This window comes from Limulus polyphemus, unplaced genomic scaffold, assembly GCF_000517525.1.
Source record: "Limulus polyphemus unplaced genomic scaffold, Limulus_polyphemus-2.1.2 Scaffold1197, whole genome shotgun sequence".
NCBI classification, from domain to species: Eukaryota; Metazoa; Arthropoda; class Merostomata; order Xiphosura; family Limulidae; genus Limulus; species Limulus polyphemus.
The window spans coordinates 130,345-147,120 of record NW_013666807.1 but is presented as its reverse complement, the minus strand read 5'-3'; the positions used below and the strand labels follow the sequence as shown (position 1 = coordinate 147,120).

The 16,776-nt window shown below is 31.3% G+C and overlaps 2 protein-coding genes and 1 long non-coding RNA gene across 3 annotated transcripts in view; 2 read left to right on the top strand and 1 right to left on the bottom strand.

Annotated features, from left to right (window-relative positions):
- LOC111086564 overlaps positions 1–4,981 on the top strand; it is a 37,701-nt gene extending 32,720 nt beyond the window's left edge. The window contains exon 3 of the long non-coding RNA XR_002611299.1: positions 4,936–4,981. This is a non-coding gene — a long non-coding RNA (uncharacterized LOC111086564). The remainder of the gene's footprint in view (positions 1–4,935) is intronic.
- Positions 1–8,807, bottom strand: part of LOC106462553 (coronin-1C-like) — a 17,452-nt gene extending 8,645 nt beyond the window's left edge. Inside the window, exons 1-8 of the mRNA XM_013922489.2 lie at positions 8,624–8,807; positions 7,200–7,397; positions 5,895–6,147; positions 4,870–5,045; positions 3,936–4,052; positions 1,902–2,006; positions 826–971; positions 447–507 (exon numbers count right to left, since the gene is read on the bottom strand). Of these exons, the coding sequence (XP_013777943.1) occupies positions 447–507; positions 826–971; positions 1,902–2,006; positions 3,936–4,052; positions 4,870–5,045; positions 5,895–6,147; positions 7,200–7,397 (1,056 nt within the window). The 5' untranslated portion in view covers positions 8,624–8,807. The remainder of the gene's footprint in view (positions 1–446; positions 508–825; positions 972–1,901; positions 2,007–3,935; positions 4,053–4,869; positions 5,046–5,894; positions 6,148–7,199; positions 7,398–8,623) is intronic.
- A 2,311-nt stretch (positions 8,808–11,118) lies between these two features.
- On the top strand, positions 11,119–13,730 carry LOC106462561 (small nuclear ribonucleoprotein Sm D3-like). Its single transcript, XM_013922498.2, has 2 exons — positions 11,119–11,614; positions 13,536–13,730. Exons 1-2 carry the CDS (start codon positions 11,296–11,298, stop codon positions 13,583–13,585), a joined length of 369 nt encoding a protein of 122 aa, XP_013777952.1. The 5' UTR covers positions 11,119–11,295; the 3' UTR covers positions 13,586–13,730.
- The last annotated feature ends 3,046 nt before the right edge of the window (positions 13,731–16,776 follow it).

Genomic DNA, 16,776 nt, shown 5'->3' with positions numbered 1-16,776 from the left:
GTGGGATTGACTGTCACATTATAACACCCCCACGGCTAAAAGGGCGAGCATATTTGGTGGTATGCGGATTCGAACCCGCGACCCTCAGATTGTGAGTCGAGCGCCTTATCCACCTGGCCATGCCGGGCACTCATTTTCTTGAAATAACATCTTAGTCATATAATATACTTAAATCAGTCAATTACTATCAAATATTTCACTGTAAAGTGTTGATTAAAAAACAGCAACACAGTAGCACGAGATGGGCATAAGGTAGACTTAAATAACCTCACAAAACTTTTAGATCTTTTGTGTAAACATTTTTTACAAATATTATGTTCTCACTTTTGTTCGGTATAGCTTCTACAAACAAATTCTTTCACATTCTATATAATATCAGTCTAGTATTCTTTTCTTTTTTCAAAATCATTTTAATTTAAATATTGAACATCGTTATAAAAACAAACCTTTCTTGGCACAGTAAAAGAAAGGACTTCACAGAAGCCGCTCGAGTGCAGCCGAAAAAACCTAAAATAATAAGGAATGCAAGCTTTTAGCACCATACCGGGACATACCTCATGTGATTGGTTCTCTCATTTAAGTCGATAATAGTAATATTAATTTTTTTAGTAAATCATTAATAACAAATTCAGTAAACTTTCTTTAATGATTCTAAATAATTACAAGTACTACTTAGATTATAATTTATAATTAAAAAAAAACAAAAACGATACTAGCTGTTAATGAATGTATCAATTTTGACGTTCAACCTGAAAGTAACATTCTTATTCATTGATTCGTTATATATTTTTTGATTTATATCAAATGCATCATACGAAACCTCACCTCGCAATCTCACATCGAGTTAAGTCACAACCACGTTTTGGCATCATACCCGTGCCTCGCTGAGGGGAAGTTGACTGATAGGTGTTGATGTAATGAACGTACGGAGATTCCTCTGTTATCTCAAAGTAACGAATATTGCTATCTCCCTTTTGATACATAAAATTTTTTATTATACAATTAAGTATTAAACCAAATCCCTCAAAGACTTGTGCTTACATCCCAAATTTATATATATATATCTCATTATTTGTACATATAATTATCTTTATTGCAATAAAAGAATTTAAAATACTCAAATTTAATCATAAATAAATAATGAAATACTTATACCACAGAGTTTAACCTTTAAACTTTAAGTTTCATAATCATTACCTGAACATTGCAGTTTTAGTGTTACACCGCACACGGCTAGCTTTACATGATTCTTAAATATCTAGTTCCAAATGAAACTGTCATACTTTCTACTCGTGTACAAACTTTTCTTAACCAACTAATTTGTGTATAAATTAATTGCAAACTTTTAAATTAATAACAAATTCACTTTGTAAAAAAGTTTAAACACTTACTTATGGAATATTTAAAAATTTCCTAAAAAATTTTTTTAAATAGGCTTAACTATTTAGCATAGAAGTAGACATCACAACTGGATATCTGAAGCTCCTCAGAAAATATGTATATTTTAAACCTTAAAAAACAGCAAAGAAACAAACTGTCTTACAATTTTTTAAATGTTACACCGTTCCTTTTCAAAGACAAAATGAAGTTTAATAATAAATGAATAAATACTTATAAAAAAAACAACCTTCTTGAAAGATGAATATGTATGGTTGATGAATATTTTGTTGTTTTTTTATGTCAGTGGAAATTCATTTCAATTTATGATAAGTTATTTTTTTCAAAAACAGTGAATTTCACTTTTTCACTATTTGCAGTCACTACTGAAAAGCATGTCTTTGTTATCTTCAAATATTAAGCTACAGGAAAAACAAGAAACAACACTGTCTGTTAGGAAGCTTAGAATATTAACTAGAAAAGTTTTAAAAGTCTTCTTTTTATCACGGACACTTTCCACCAACCTTAGCACAAAAGAAAAGTAGGTTAACATCTGGGTCGTAGAATGGTACCATAACCCCATTGCTCACATCCATCTCTTCCAAGCAGAAAGGTTTAACTAAGTCATTCTGCAAAAGTAGAAGGAAAAAAAAAAAAAGAAATTTTAGTGTCATAAGACAGATCTCTACCAACTAAGGAACATATTCAGTAGGGTTCTGCAAGTACATCATGAACACAAACATATAAACAGGCATAGCTAAGCTCAGTTGTTTGTTGTAACGAGCTTTTTATGTAGTACAAACAATACAGCAACAAGATCCTGTCAACCCCACAGATGTTAATTTAACTCTCCAGCTATATAAGAGATAACCATTCAATTTATCAATATGACAACATCAGATAAATTTTTATAGAATGCAAACTCCACAGCAAGTAACATAGTATTTAGGAGTAAGATGTAGACAACAATACAACATGGACACATATACATATAACAGATATAAAATGTGACACTACACTGAAAACACAATAGTGTATTTCTCTGATAATGACAAAGAACCACACTGAAATATAATATGATGTATCATATACCAGCCCTGGGCTACAATTGTTCTGACAACAAAACAAATGAGGATTGGATCATAGTTCTCAAGACAACCTGATACGTACGAGTTTTATTCAAAATACTATGCTTAAACAAAGCTTAATAAAACTATATTTTTTTCAAAACAAGATTTTTTTTATGTGATTAATTTCTCACATCAGACATAAAACAAAAAATAGGTACATTCAGCACTATACTGCTAAGTAAATCTAGATTAATGTATTCTGAGCTTGTATAAATGGGGGAACTTCCACTTTAAGAGGAAATTTTTAAGTTCTTCCCACTTGTTCTTGCTTCATGTGCTTGTTTGTGGTAATTCTATCAATTTGTAAGAAATATTTCAATTCAAATCTAACTGAGAAAATCTTTGAAGCTGAATTACAAAATTTTAGAGAACATTTCTATAAGTGCAATTTTTTTAGTCAAAAAAAACATTTCTGAGATTGAAAAACAGCTTATTGTTAGATTATCATCATGGTAGTTAAGAAATACTAGTTTTAAATCGCTAAAGTTTGTTTGTTTGTAGCTAAGCACAAAGCTATACAATGGGCTATTTGTGTACGCCCACCACGTATATCGAAACCTGCAAACTATTGCCGAGCTACCGGGCGGCAATAGATAAAGATGCCACTGGATAATTAGAATAACTTAAAACAACATCTTAATAGCTTGACAAAATCGTTCTTTTCTTTTTAATGAAATTTTTTTTACCAATTTCAAACTATTTTAACACCCATACTTATTATTCTCCATCAGTGTTTGAATTTTAACTTTATTCAGTAAACAAGTAAGAAGAAATTTGGGTGTTCATACCACCCCCCGTCCTCTAAACATTAATGTTTCCTTACAATTCCTATTACTACATAAACTAAACTATCCAATATCATACACATAATGCCATAATTTGAGCCTTCATCTATGTGATTTTTAACAGAACGAAAGAAGAACACGGTTGATGCATATTTTACACTTGGTTTGGCCTATGTCATATTTGTTTTTCATTCACCAACTGTTTCAGTGACTACTGTCTACCTTTCATTTTTGAGATAAAAAGGTAGAAGAGATTCTTTACCTCCTTCTGTCACTCACACCTAAATGATTTAAATTCTGTCTGCTGCTTTCATCTGTTGACTAATATTGTCATTAAGACACTAGACATTTAGCTTAAAATTCCAAGGGTGGTGCTAGCCTCTTCCTGATGATTGGGGGGGGGGGGGGGGATGCTACACATTACATCTTGTGGGCACACATACTATAGTATTTAGGAAGTTTTAACAGTAGGGGTTACAAGCGAGGCTAAAGCATATTTTGCAGTAACTTCAACCACAGCAAGCCCATACACCCTTACTGCTGTTTCTGGATGTTTCGTTTACTTTTGATGCACAAAATGTTTTTTTTTTTCCCACCTCCATCACTTATTATTATGTTTTTCAAACATATCACAGTCCCTCACCTCACTCCTCAGAGAATACTGTCGTTCACTCATCCTAGAAAATCCTGTTGTAATTATCATCCCATTCTTGAGGTAAAGAACACGCTGTGGTTTGGCCCCTTCATGACCCATGGCCTCCTAACGTTATAATCACATATTAGAAAAAGAGTAAACATTAAACTACAAAAAAATATTAAAATAGTTTTAGATATACGTGTACTATACACTTTAGTACAAGTATCAACAAAATAAGTGACAACCTAACAGTAAATACACACCTGTTCTTAACTTGCTTCATACGATTTAAGTACAAGATAACTGAACAGTAATATACAACTATTGTTAAGAGTTTTATAAAAACGTAATACCAAATGTGGTTACTTGCTAAGAGTGGATAAATAAAAGTGGAAAGAAAATATCTGATTACAGTATCTCCAAAAAAAAACAACAACACACAAACGATAAGCATTAAAAAGACTGGCACTATAATTGTGAACATACAACTTTCTAGACAGATTTTTAGATTACATATCTATGAAGACGAAAATAGTAATTAATTAATGTTGTGGTTTTTATTTTGTGAAACAACACGTTATTAATTATAAGACTCAACAAAAGTTACATTTCACAATGTGGAAGAGTGTATAATATACGTAGTTTTATTGTACTAAAAGATAAAATGTCTTTTGGACAAGATTTCATTTTTATTTATTCTGTACTTATGTTTCCTTTGAACTCCAGGAAATGACCACATGGGTTCTAACACGTTTTTATTGTTAGATAAAACTTTATTATAACACATTTTTAATTCAAAAATAAACAACAAGACATTTTAGAGTCCTGACTTAAAAGAATTTGAATAATTGATTTAACGTGTAACATTTCTTTTCAATGAAGGTAATAAATCCTGACCTTTTTATCTTTATATGTTGTTGCTTATAAAAATTTATCTAACCTGTAATATTTCTCCTGAACGAGGGTCATAAACCCTAATCTTTTTATCTTTGCATGTTGTTGCTAGTCGACTACCATTCCAGCTCCAACAGCAGTCAAAGACCACATCAGGATGCGTAAACCCAAAGAGGAGCTCTCCCGTTCCAACATTCCAAATCAATATTTTACAGTCAGCACCTAAAATGCAATTTCTGAATTGTCATCGTTCCAGTATATCCATTTTAGCCTTCTTCTTCAATAAAGTCCAATAAATATTTAGAGAAAAGTTAAAACACTAAAACAGTGAACTAGAAAATCTTTGAACGGATGATATTGTTAATTTTGAAATTCAGTTCAAAAGAAAACTAAATACCAGCAACAAAACTTGAAAAAAATGAAACGTTACTTTGATCTTCCAAAATACAGAATTTTATTTTAAAACACAAAAGTATGACCATAATAAGTTCTCAGAAATACCAAACAAAATTATCAAAATTTTCAACATTACTAAATGTTAGTTACTTAAATTTATGAACACGAAGCTAAGTACTTTCAGTTGAATTAAACTATAAAAAGTACAAGATGAACATTTATGCACACATTATATATAATATATATAATAGTAACATCTCATTCAGAGCTAATACAATGGTTCTATTTCAAGTTATTATCAAGTGCAAGTTATTTATCTTACTTATAAAGGAAACACAAGCACAAGTTGAACACTGACCTGAGCTTAATTACCTTCAACTTTAATACTTCTCACACTGTAAGCCAAATATTGACTTTAATCCACAACAAACTGATTTTCTCTGTAAAATTAAGTCTTGTGTTAATGATTTGTTTCTTAATCTCACTCACCAGCATATATACTCTGTCGTTACTGTTTCCTAATCAAAGTATACGATGACAAATGTACGTACAGACCATAAAATTGAAATGAAATACTTATTTGTTATTTGGGTACACCTATTTTATGATGTAATAAAAATACGAGTCATTTTAATCTTTATCAACTCAACCTACTAAGAAATACTTTTTACATACCGGCACTTAGTAGAACATTATTAGCAGATGGATGCCACTGAACAAGTCCAACTTTTTTCTGATGTCCAGCCAACTCCACAACCGGATCAATTAGAGGGCATACTAGTCCCCCCTCTGGAATTTGCCATACACGAACTAAAGTGTCATCTGAGCTACTAGCAATAACATTGTCATTATGTGGACACCAGGCAATGTCCATTACAGGCCCTTTGTGGCCTGCTACCTGAGGATAACTGACATTGATTCGACCAGTCTACAAATAGAAAATGTCAAACTTTGCTTTAATATGTTCCTTTTTAAAGTTCACATTAGTTTCTTTCAGATAATAGTAGGTTGGCCAATACAAGCATTGTATTTTCAGTCTTAAACTTCAATAAAATCTTGGCTACTTAAAATTATTTTCAATTTGAAGAAAAGTAAAAATTTTCATGTTTGATTTTTTTCTCAACAGTATAGACACTATTTTTCATAATCTGTCTACATTTTATACAATAAATGTGAAGAGATAATATGTAAAGTATAAAAGAAATTTAAGTACGAGTTTTGGAAATTAACAAAACAAAGCACACAAATTACATGAAAATACTATTAATTATTTAATAATCTTAGAATATTTGAAACAACACTTTTCTTGTATATCACAAAATTCTAAAAGTTTGTCAATGGTTAAAAAATTAAAAGACTTATAAGTACTGTAGTTGTCAGGCAATAAAATCTGAACACAAGAACATCTTTACAAAAACTTCTAAATTTATAAAATCACAAATTCAACAGTGAACAAATATTATATTCGTATCACTCTGAATTGCGGCTTTATGTCAATAAGAATAGTTATGATATTTTCATCAGTTTAGTGAAACCTACTTTAGACCATTTAAAACAACAAAGATGAACAAGATACTCCAGATGTGGCCTAATGATTATCTGGGTATTTGTAGAATTAAGGCCTACAATTTCTCTGTGCTATATTCTGAAGATAACAGAACAAGAGAACACAAGTTTAAGATCTGCAAAATACATGCTATGCTCGATCATTGAAGAACCAAGTTGTTCCTTGTTGTCCAAAAGTTATGTTACATTAGACAATTAGTCTAAACCTGAAATTAAACTACTGATTGCCTAATTCTTATTCACACACTTAAGGATTGTTCACTAAATTAAAATCACTGTTCCACCAGCAAATTACAAATTTACAAGCTGCAAGATTATTATTATTACTGCATTACTATTACAACTGATATTCTTCCACATAAATTGAATCAAGAGATTAAAATATTGTACATGTATAACATAGTGTTTACTAACCTTTTGGAGTGGAATCACAAGAAAAGCTCCACCTCCTGCTATTTCTGTAATAATTGCTAGAAACTTTGGATTGACAGCACAAAAATTGGAATCCCAAGAGTTTTTAGTTATTCTGATATTGTCATAACATTGTTCCCTATTTAGTGGTTGGCCAAAGACGTGACGAAACTTGCTCTGTCGCACTATTCTTACTGACATCTGAAACAAAAATGAGGCATGTATTTGATATCGTACATAAAAATATACGAGCTTAAAAAATTCTGGTTCTAATAATATAAAGTTATATAAACGTTCATGTTCTATACACAATTATTTGCTGTAATGAAAAAAAATTTTTTAAATAGTACAGGTTGAGCATCATGAGTTATATCTATTTTTCTGCAGTACACATTTGCTAAAAATAAAATTTTATACTTTTGCCTAAACTGAAAGAAACAATATTCACTAATAAAAACAAGCTTTGTTGGATAAGTATATGAATGTAAACGGCTATATCTAATTTGGTTTTTTTGTTTACTTGTTCTTCCAGTAAAATCATAAAATACAAATGGTAAGTGTGCCTTCTAACCCACCAAAACCAAATAATGTAACGACAAGAGACCATTTGGTCCTTCAAGGCTGTACGTACCACCTTGAAAAAAAGTAAAAACTTAAACCATACCGTATTTTTCACGAAATCAACGATTCCTCCTTCAGACTCCTGTAAATGGTCAGCCTCCATTATTGATAATAGCAACTCATTCCATAAAAGAACCACGGTATTACAAAACCTAACTGGACCCTATCCTGTCTTTTCTGAATCTCACATGTCCTTTCATCCTATTGTCCCTCAGAATAGAGCACAAAGAAGCAACATATATCAATCCTGTTGATTACCAACAGATTATCATAACATGGTGTATAGACAATAATGTGCTATTGGTCCTTCAATGCTGTCCTTCTACACCCACCCTTGAGAAACATAAAAACTTAGCCCTATCCTATAATTTTCAACGAACCGTCACTTTCCTTCTTAAACTTCTGTTAAGAGCTGGTCTCCATACACTACAAATCTACAACGTCATCATCAGGTACAATGATGATGACAAAACCTTGTATGTTTGCTGTTATGTTAAACTTATATTATCGTTTTCCTTCATTACCCATTCAAGCCGTCTCCAAGCTTTAATATCTGTACTTGTTGAACTTAACTTGTAGTTGTAGGCAATAATACTCACTTTGCAATGCATTAACTCCAAAGTGAAAAATGACAGCATAAATTTATTACAGTATGTAATTTTTAGCTTGTACCTAGCCAAAGCTATAAGTATAATATTAATAAGGCATGTGTAAGTTCACGCTTGTTACAAGCAAACGTGCATTATTCTCATTTCAAGTTCTTAACAATAACACTCATATTAACAAAACTTAAAACTTAAGTTTACCTCGAAAATAAACGTTGCTTAGGTTGTTTGTTCAGTACTGGATCACAAATGAAGAGGAAGTTGTAGATGAACTGACGTTTACAAATTAAGCTGCAACTGTCAATAGTAAAATTTTAAAAAATTATAAACTGCATTCAAATTTGTTAGCCACAGTAGCGGTACTATATCACATCAACATCTACCTAATATCAAACCCAACCCCAAAAATACACTAATATTACGCATGCGTTGTATGCTCTGTACACCTCCTGACGAAAATGGATGATTTAATAATAAACTTAATAAAATAAATTTAATACTCTCTGTGAATATACACATATTAATAGCAAAGTCAGCAACGAGTTAAACATTAAAAGATATTAATTCATAAAGCTTTGAAAACTAAGTTGAAATAAATCTGAAATTACCTAGCGACTTTTTTTCGAATAATATTTAATTAGAGATTCCACGTTTGCAGTAAAATATAAGTGGGAAAATACTGATAAAAAAACATACATCATTTTTAGTACTTTTAATTTGGTTTGTTTTAGCACAATGCTACACAAAAGGCTATTTGGACTCTATCTACCTAGAAAAATCGACCCCGGATCTTATCGTTAAAAACCTGCAAACTTATCACTCATCCACAGGGAGGAAATGTTGTTTAGAGTTTCGCAATCGAAATATTTTATAATAACTGATGTCCGGAATTTCTTTTATTATGTGTCACAGGTAAATATCAAGTAAAAACTTCAGAACTATACCTATTCAAGTTGACTGAATCCAATTGTTAAATCTTGTAAATAAGCTACCTGGAAATATTGATCGTTTTCTTTATGTTATTGCTCTTTATTATGAAACTCACGATTTCATTTGCCAAAATTAGCTTCAGACTAAAAGTGCTCTGTGCATCCGCTTCAAAATTAATTTGATCATAAATGAAACCATATTTTATAGTTTTTTCATGTTGTTATACTTGAACCCCTGTTGGTATATATTCATACATAAATAGATGGGATTTTATAGAGCATTCAAGATGAAAATTTCAAAATAGTCCGCTAAACGGTTATTGAATTGTCATTAATACAAACTTTGATAGAAGACAGACATGATAATTTAGCAGTTTATTTTTATATAATTATATCAGGCTACGTAAGCTAACGTTTTGTGTTCTGGTTGATTATTATTATTATTATCTTCGTTTGCTTGTAAAATGCTGAATGAATTGATGAACATAGGTTCCAATATATTTTTCCAGTACTTTATTTGAAAAAGAAGAAAAATGGGCATCAAACGTTGAGGATCAAAAGTATTTCAAATCTTAATACATCAAAGTGTGGGCTAAATATTTACGGTATATTTAACTCTGAATGAGGGAAGAAATAGATGAACGTTTCGTTTTTAAACTCGATATAGACATACATTTTTTTTGGAGATCGCTTGTAAATAGATAATAAAAACAAAACGTTGAAGTTTTCTGTTCTATACGTTAGTATTCTTTTTTACTATCAGAAGCCAATATACTTTGAGTTTGGGTGACTTTGAATCATTTAATAAAAAATCTATTGTAATAGAAAACAAAAATAATAGTTGCAAGATTATTTATCACTTGTTTCAATAGTTGCTTGCCCCTCTCGTTGGCTCAGTAGTAAATCTGAAAACGTATATCGCTAAAAATCGGGTTTTAATAGCCGCAGTGGACAGAGAAGAATTAGCCCATTGTTTAGCTTTGTGCTAATTTTAAAGTAGTTGAATTTTGTTTTGTTTTCGCATAGACAACCTACATATACAATAGTAATTAAAAAGGACTAGCATGACCTGGTGGTTAGTGCGCTCGACTTGTAATCTGCGGTCGCATTATCGAAACCCGTCGTTAAACATGCTCGTCCTTCAAATCGTGCAGTGTTACAATATTACGGTCAACCCCACTATTCATTGGTAAAGAGTAGGCGGTGATGGGTGGTGTTGACTAGCAGTGTTATATCTATTTTATCACATCAAAATTAAGGACTACTAGCATAGATAGGCTTCGAATAGTTTTGTGCGAAATCCAGGCAACAGCAGTTATAGTCTTGTGTTTTTAAAATAGAGGATGGTGATTTGGTTCGTTATTGTTGCACAAGGCGCTTTGGTAAATTACAATTATCAAGGTATACATTACTCTAGTGGATAATATGTATATAACACAGTGGTTAAAACGGGATTACTTCGGTATATTCACCGGAATATATTGTTTATTACGTACCATTTTCATAAACTCCTTAGTTTATCAATTAGAATTCTCGTATATTTCAATAGTTATCATGATTGGTATATTGCCGTGCTATTTTGGAGTTATTTTAACAAAAATGTTCAGTTATAAAATATAATTAATAAAAATACATATTACCTGAGGATATCTCATTCATAATTATTATAAATATAGAATTAACGAAAGTAATACATCACAAGTAGTGAATAAATTACATTTTATTCACGCGCGCTCTTAAGTATAGGGGCGTAATAGTTCCTGCGTTAAGGTCTAAACAGCTTTGTGTGTCGTTGTTGTATGTGTAATACTAGAGTGTAGGCTTAACCGTAATAATAACACAGTGAAATACGTTGATACTGGAACAGAAACTACCGTTAATTGGTATTTTTAGAGTAATCAAAATATATTTTTGTTTTGCTTAGTAGTACTGCGTCATACAACAATGTCAATTGGTGTCCCAATTAAAGTTTTACATGAAGCTGAAGGTCATATTGTAACATGTGAGACAAACACGGGAGAAGTATACCGAGGAAAATTGGTGGAAGCCGAAGACAACATGAATTGTCAAATGTCTAACATTACTGTAACTTACCGTGACGGAAGAGTAGCACAAATGGAGAATGTATACATCAGAGGGAGCAAAGTAAGATTTTTGATATTGCCTGATATGCTCAAAAATGCTCCTATGTTCAAAAAAACTGGAAGTAAAGGGGCTGCAGCTGCAGCCGGAAGAGGAAAATCTGCGATATTACGTGCTCAAGGTATTTCATTTGGCAATTTTTAGGCTTTGCATGATTTAATCTGTTTGTTGCTGCCAGTCATCTAGTTAACTTAGTGCTGTAAATATTGAGTTTGTGTTTTGACAAAGAAACATGAAATTAGCAAGTAAATGACATTTCTAAATTAAACAGTTTATTTATAAAGTTAGGCCTATTGTTGAATGTGATGTTAATTGTGGAACCTCAAGTTTAATAAATAAAATTTTACTGTCATTTAGTGGACTGTACTATGCATTTTTCTTTTTACCAAATAATCCAAAAGAACATAGCCAACAACAGAAACCTTTATAATTCCGATAACAGAATTGTGATTATTTTCGTAAAAATAAAATTTAGGCCCAACTTCAAAATGGTGGCAATAGTTTGAAGTAAGATTGAAAATTGTATGAAATGAAAAAATAGTGTAAAGAAGACCAGGAAGAAAGAACATTTAGAGAAGGAGACAGGAAACGAAGAGAAGACTTACAAGAATGAGACTTAACACTTATAGAATTGTGAATCAAGGTAAATTTTACGGAAGACCACATTAAAGCTGACTAAATCACAGGAAATGTACAGAAGAATATAGAAAGGAAATAATTGAGGTATAAAAAAAACATCATCACCAGTAGCATAGTGATATAGGCAGGGCAATTGCCCCAGGGCTCAGCTAACTAGGAGCTCCTCAGAATTGGTATTTTAATTTTTCAAAACTGGAATTAAGGAGAAAGTATTATGTAGCACAAAAAATATTTTAAAAGGGTGCAGTGCAAAAAAAATATTGCCTTAGGCCCTTGGAAACCCTGTTATTCCACTGATCATCTCTGTGATGAAACATCTGGAAACTGAATTTATAAATGCTGTAATCAACAGCCACATTTCTCTCCACGATTGGTAGAGAATTCCAGTCTCTAACACTATTAATTATACAATAAAGAATATAAGAATCCATCTGGTGTCCACCTGTTAGTACTACTGTCTTGCATCCTGTAACTATTGGCAACTTCATAGATTAATTCGGCTACATCACTACCTTGTTAAGTTAAAAATATGACAGACCTCTTCAACAACATTATCCACTAAAAAAAAACAATGAGATGTGATGGAATTGTATCATTGAAGGCATATTGGACACAGCTTGAAGTAATCTCCAAAGAGCAAGCTGTTCATCTTGCTTCTCATTCAGAAGGACCAGTGTTAACAACAATAACCAACCATCTTTACCCAATTATTGTATTGAGATTCTTTATCTGAAATGATGGATTTATTGTCAGGAGGCCAATTCATAATGCCATAACAAGTGAGAATATACGAGAAATTAGATGAATTCAAAGCAAGTACACATATTTAAGAGAAGCTCTTCTGTTGGCAATGAACCATAATCAATTAAAATCGTGGATAACCATCTACAAGTACCATCCAGATATTATGGGGTTGTCGTATCGAAACTTCAACTCTGTCTGTCTGGTGGAGGTCAAAAGAAGTCAAATGATTAATTATACATCGGGTAAAGAAGGTGTTTCAATAAAACTTAAAGGAACATATTGCTAAAAGCTGTTGACATGTTTCAGAAGGGGAGATGAACCTCTCATCATTAACATAACTTTAGAATTACCACAGTCTATATAGGCACCATTGGCTTTTAAATACATTTTTCTAAATAGTTTATGCACTGAATTTTTTGTGGGTTCACTACTGTGTTGGGTACAGAGTCCCTAGTAACATGTGATTGAGACAAAATAAATGTAAAAAAAATATGATCAATTTAATTTTTTTTCACATTAAAATAAGTCTTATTTGTTTCTACTATTTTTTATTTTTTTTCCCAAATTATGTCCTGGTATGTTAAAATGAACCTTGTTTGAACAAGGAAAAATTCTGAAAATGTGTTTAATTAATTACACCATATTTAATTACATTACAGCTGCCAGAGGGAGAGGAAGAGCTCGGCCAATTTTCCAAAGAAGAAAGTAATTCCCCAAGATTGAACTTTCAGTGGAATAGGACTCCACGTCGTCTCAAGCTATCGTGTATGAATTTTATGTCGATGAATTTATGTAATTTGAATCATTCACAGCATTTCATTAAAAACTAGTGAATAAACCAGTGTTTTAAATAAGTTTGGGTGTATTTTTGTTTTCTAAATGTTTCATAAATGAGAAAGAGATAGTTAAATGTTTTTATAGTATTTTTGAAAACTGTAAAATAAATTAAATATAAAGGTTTTATGTTAAAGCATTGCTTGGATCACTGTAATCATTGTACCAATACCACACCAGAAAATTGAATATAAAAGTTTAAAGCAGATTATAACGACCAGCATGATACTTTTATAATAAAATTAGAAGTCTTAAATCCCAGATAAATGTTTTTTAAAAAGTAAAAGTTTTGTTCTTAGTGAAACTATACTGCAATTAATTTTTTTTTTGAGTTAAAGAGCATTTAACATTTAATAGAGTAAACAAAATTAATAATCATTTCAACAATATTAAAAAGTATAGTTTATGAATTTATAATAAAGAGGAAGTGATTACTTATTAACTACTAGTACTGAAATTTGTTTTAAAAAAATAGCTAGGTGATGAGTATTTAACTTCTCAATTATCAAATTAAACAGAAGTTTGTGATAAACATGTGGGGGGGGGACCTATATGTAAAATTATGGCTTCAATGAACTGTCCCTACTCACTTCTAATAGTGAGACTGTTTCAGCTTCTGTACTGCGGCCTTCTTTAGGCAGGAGCAGACCATTATAAATCAAAACTTCATTAACTGGTTAAAATACTTTTGAAACATCTGCTTTACATGTGTTTTAGGCTCATAACTATTAAAGGCATAAACTTGTTCATCTCGTTACTTGAAAAACAACAACTTTAATTGGGTGTTTGTTTTAAGAATGTAATATAGTTCCAGATTTGTAATTTCACGTAGAATCAAATCTAAAAAGCAAGAATTATCAGAAATGAAGTACGACTGTTGTTTAATTACTGAAAAATAATACTTGAAAAATAATTTTGTTTAAAGAAAGAAAGCAAATGCTTACTTGTCTGCAAAATATTGCAATGTAATATTATTTTTAACTGGTTGCTTTTCCGTTTAGTAGTGTAAGTTACAAACTATCGTGTTCAGCTTACTTAGACCAATTTGTTGAATCATTTTAATACTGTCACTGTCTTTTTGGATGTTGACGTCATAAACCTTGACTTTCAGAAGGTTCTTAATAAAGTGTTATATAAAAAATTTAACAAATTTGATGCTTAAAGAGATTGACTGAAAAGTTAGAAAGTAGATGAACATCTGGCTTGCTTAGTAAAAAAAAGATAAACAGATATTTTTTTCCAAATGGGAAAATGTGACTAGTATATTCTTTCAGGGATTTGTTTAAAGATCTTTGGGGATTATTATTTATCTTAATGATTTGAATATTTTATTAGACATTAATGTTTTTAATAAAAATCATAAAGCCATTTACTAAGTGTTTAAATGTAGTTGAAAAAAGAGCAAGTATAGCTCTTAGATCTCTCTCTCCATGCATATATTAACTTAAAGGGGGTAAAATAGAGGGACGTAAAAACTGGTGAAGCTTAAAACACTATGCAGTTTTGGTCCCTTCACTACCGAAAGAATATCAATATACTGGAAATAGTGTGGAGATAGATCCATAAGCATGATATCTTGTTTGTTGTTAAACCCCGTAGGTGGCCAGGATGTATGTATACGTCATAAGAAAATGTTCCATATTTTAAAAATTATGTATATATGAATCACACCACTTTTTGGGCTGAACGCTATAGTTATGCTGTTTGTACTCATCAAGTGGTTTCTGTGGTCTCCTAGTTCTATTTTACATTCATAGATGGCGCGCTTTTCGACTTTGGTTGTGAAATACATCTTAAAACTCGTAAATCCTTTAGCAAGGCGAGAATGAAGGTATAATTAGTGATATTTTAGAACACTCGTCTGATGAAATTAGTGAAGTTGGGAGAGTTAAACTTGCAGGGTTTTTTTTGGAAGATTCTCAGATTGACATAGAAAGGGATTTGGAAATTTTAACTGAAGAAAACGATTGATATTGAGGCAGGCTGAAACTTTTAGAATTAGAAAGAGAGCTGCATTTAAGTTTTGTGGTAATAGTGGAGTGCAGGTTTCTGCTCGGGATGAAATATGTGTTCATCAACGCTTTGAAATTTTCGTTGGAATTAACTTGTTTACAATGACTGCCCAGCACCCTCTTTTCGAGTGTACAACACAAATGGAAAGGTAAGTTATGTGAACTAAAAGTCGGACTTCATTATCAATTGAAATAGATAACTTCTACACAGAAATAATCATTATAATTAAGAAGGAAAACTACTACTACAAGGTGTGTTTCTGTCACAAAAAAAAAAAATTACCAATTTAAGGAGTTAAGCTGGAAGAAATAAGTAACCACCAATGAATACATGAACTTTCACACTACAAGAGAGCATCTCAAAATATTTCTGAAATGCCTCAAATGAACAATACTCTTCTCAAGCCTGAATTCGTCTCTCTCTTTATGTAACAGTTGCGTTAATGAATGTTATTAATATTGTGCTTTTTAAGTAAGTTGTTTTATTTAATTTTCGTAATCGACGATGTTTAATATAATCTTGCTGGTTGTTGAAAGCATAAACTTGAACGTAATATTAACATGAAATAGTGAAGACACACTTATCTAGAAAATATGATGAATAATTTCAAAAAAGCATTAATTGCTATAACAGCTATAAATTAGGCAAAGAGTAAGATGATGCAGTTACATGAAGGGAAACAAGTTTCTCAAAAATACATTATTATTTGGAGTTCGTGTAAAATTACTTTTTTTGACGAACCAGATAATTAACAATCTGTTGGAAAGAAAATTGTTTTTTAGTAAATTCATGACAATGGTATAAAAATAATCTAATATAATATTATACAACTATGCGCACAAAGAAGGGGGGGGGGACTTTGTGGGTGGGGTGCGACTCGATTCCTCCCCTTAGCCATGAACTTTAAAATTTGTGCAAAAATAAACATACTAGGAAAAGTCACATTTAAATACAGAATAGTTATCACTAATATGAACTGTCAAATTCGGTGACGAGGAACCCACTTTGAGACTAATAATGGCTGGAGACGGCTTGAATGGGTAATGAAGAAAA

Coding starts and splice junctions, on each gene's coding strand:
- LOC106462561 (XM_013922498.2), top strand. CDS start 11,296: ATGTCAATTGGTGTCCCAATTAAAGTTTTACATGAAGCTGAAGGTCAT. Junction 11,615..13,535: donor TGCGATATTACGTGCTCAAG/GTATTTCATTTG, acceptor ATTACATTACAG/CTGCCAGAGGGAGAGGAAGA.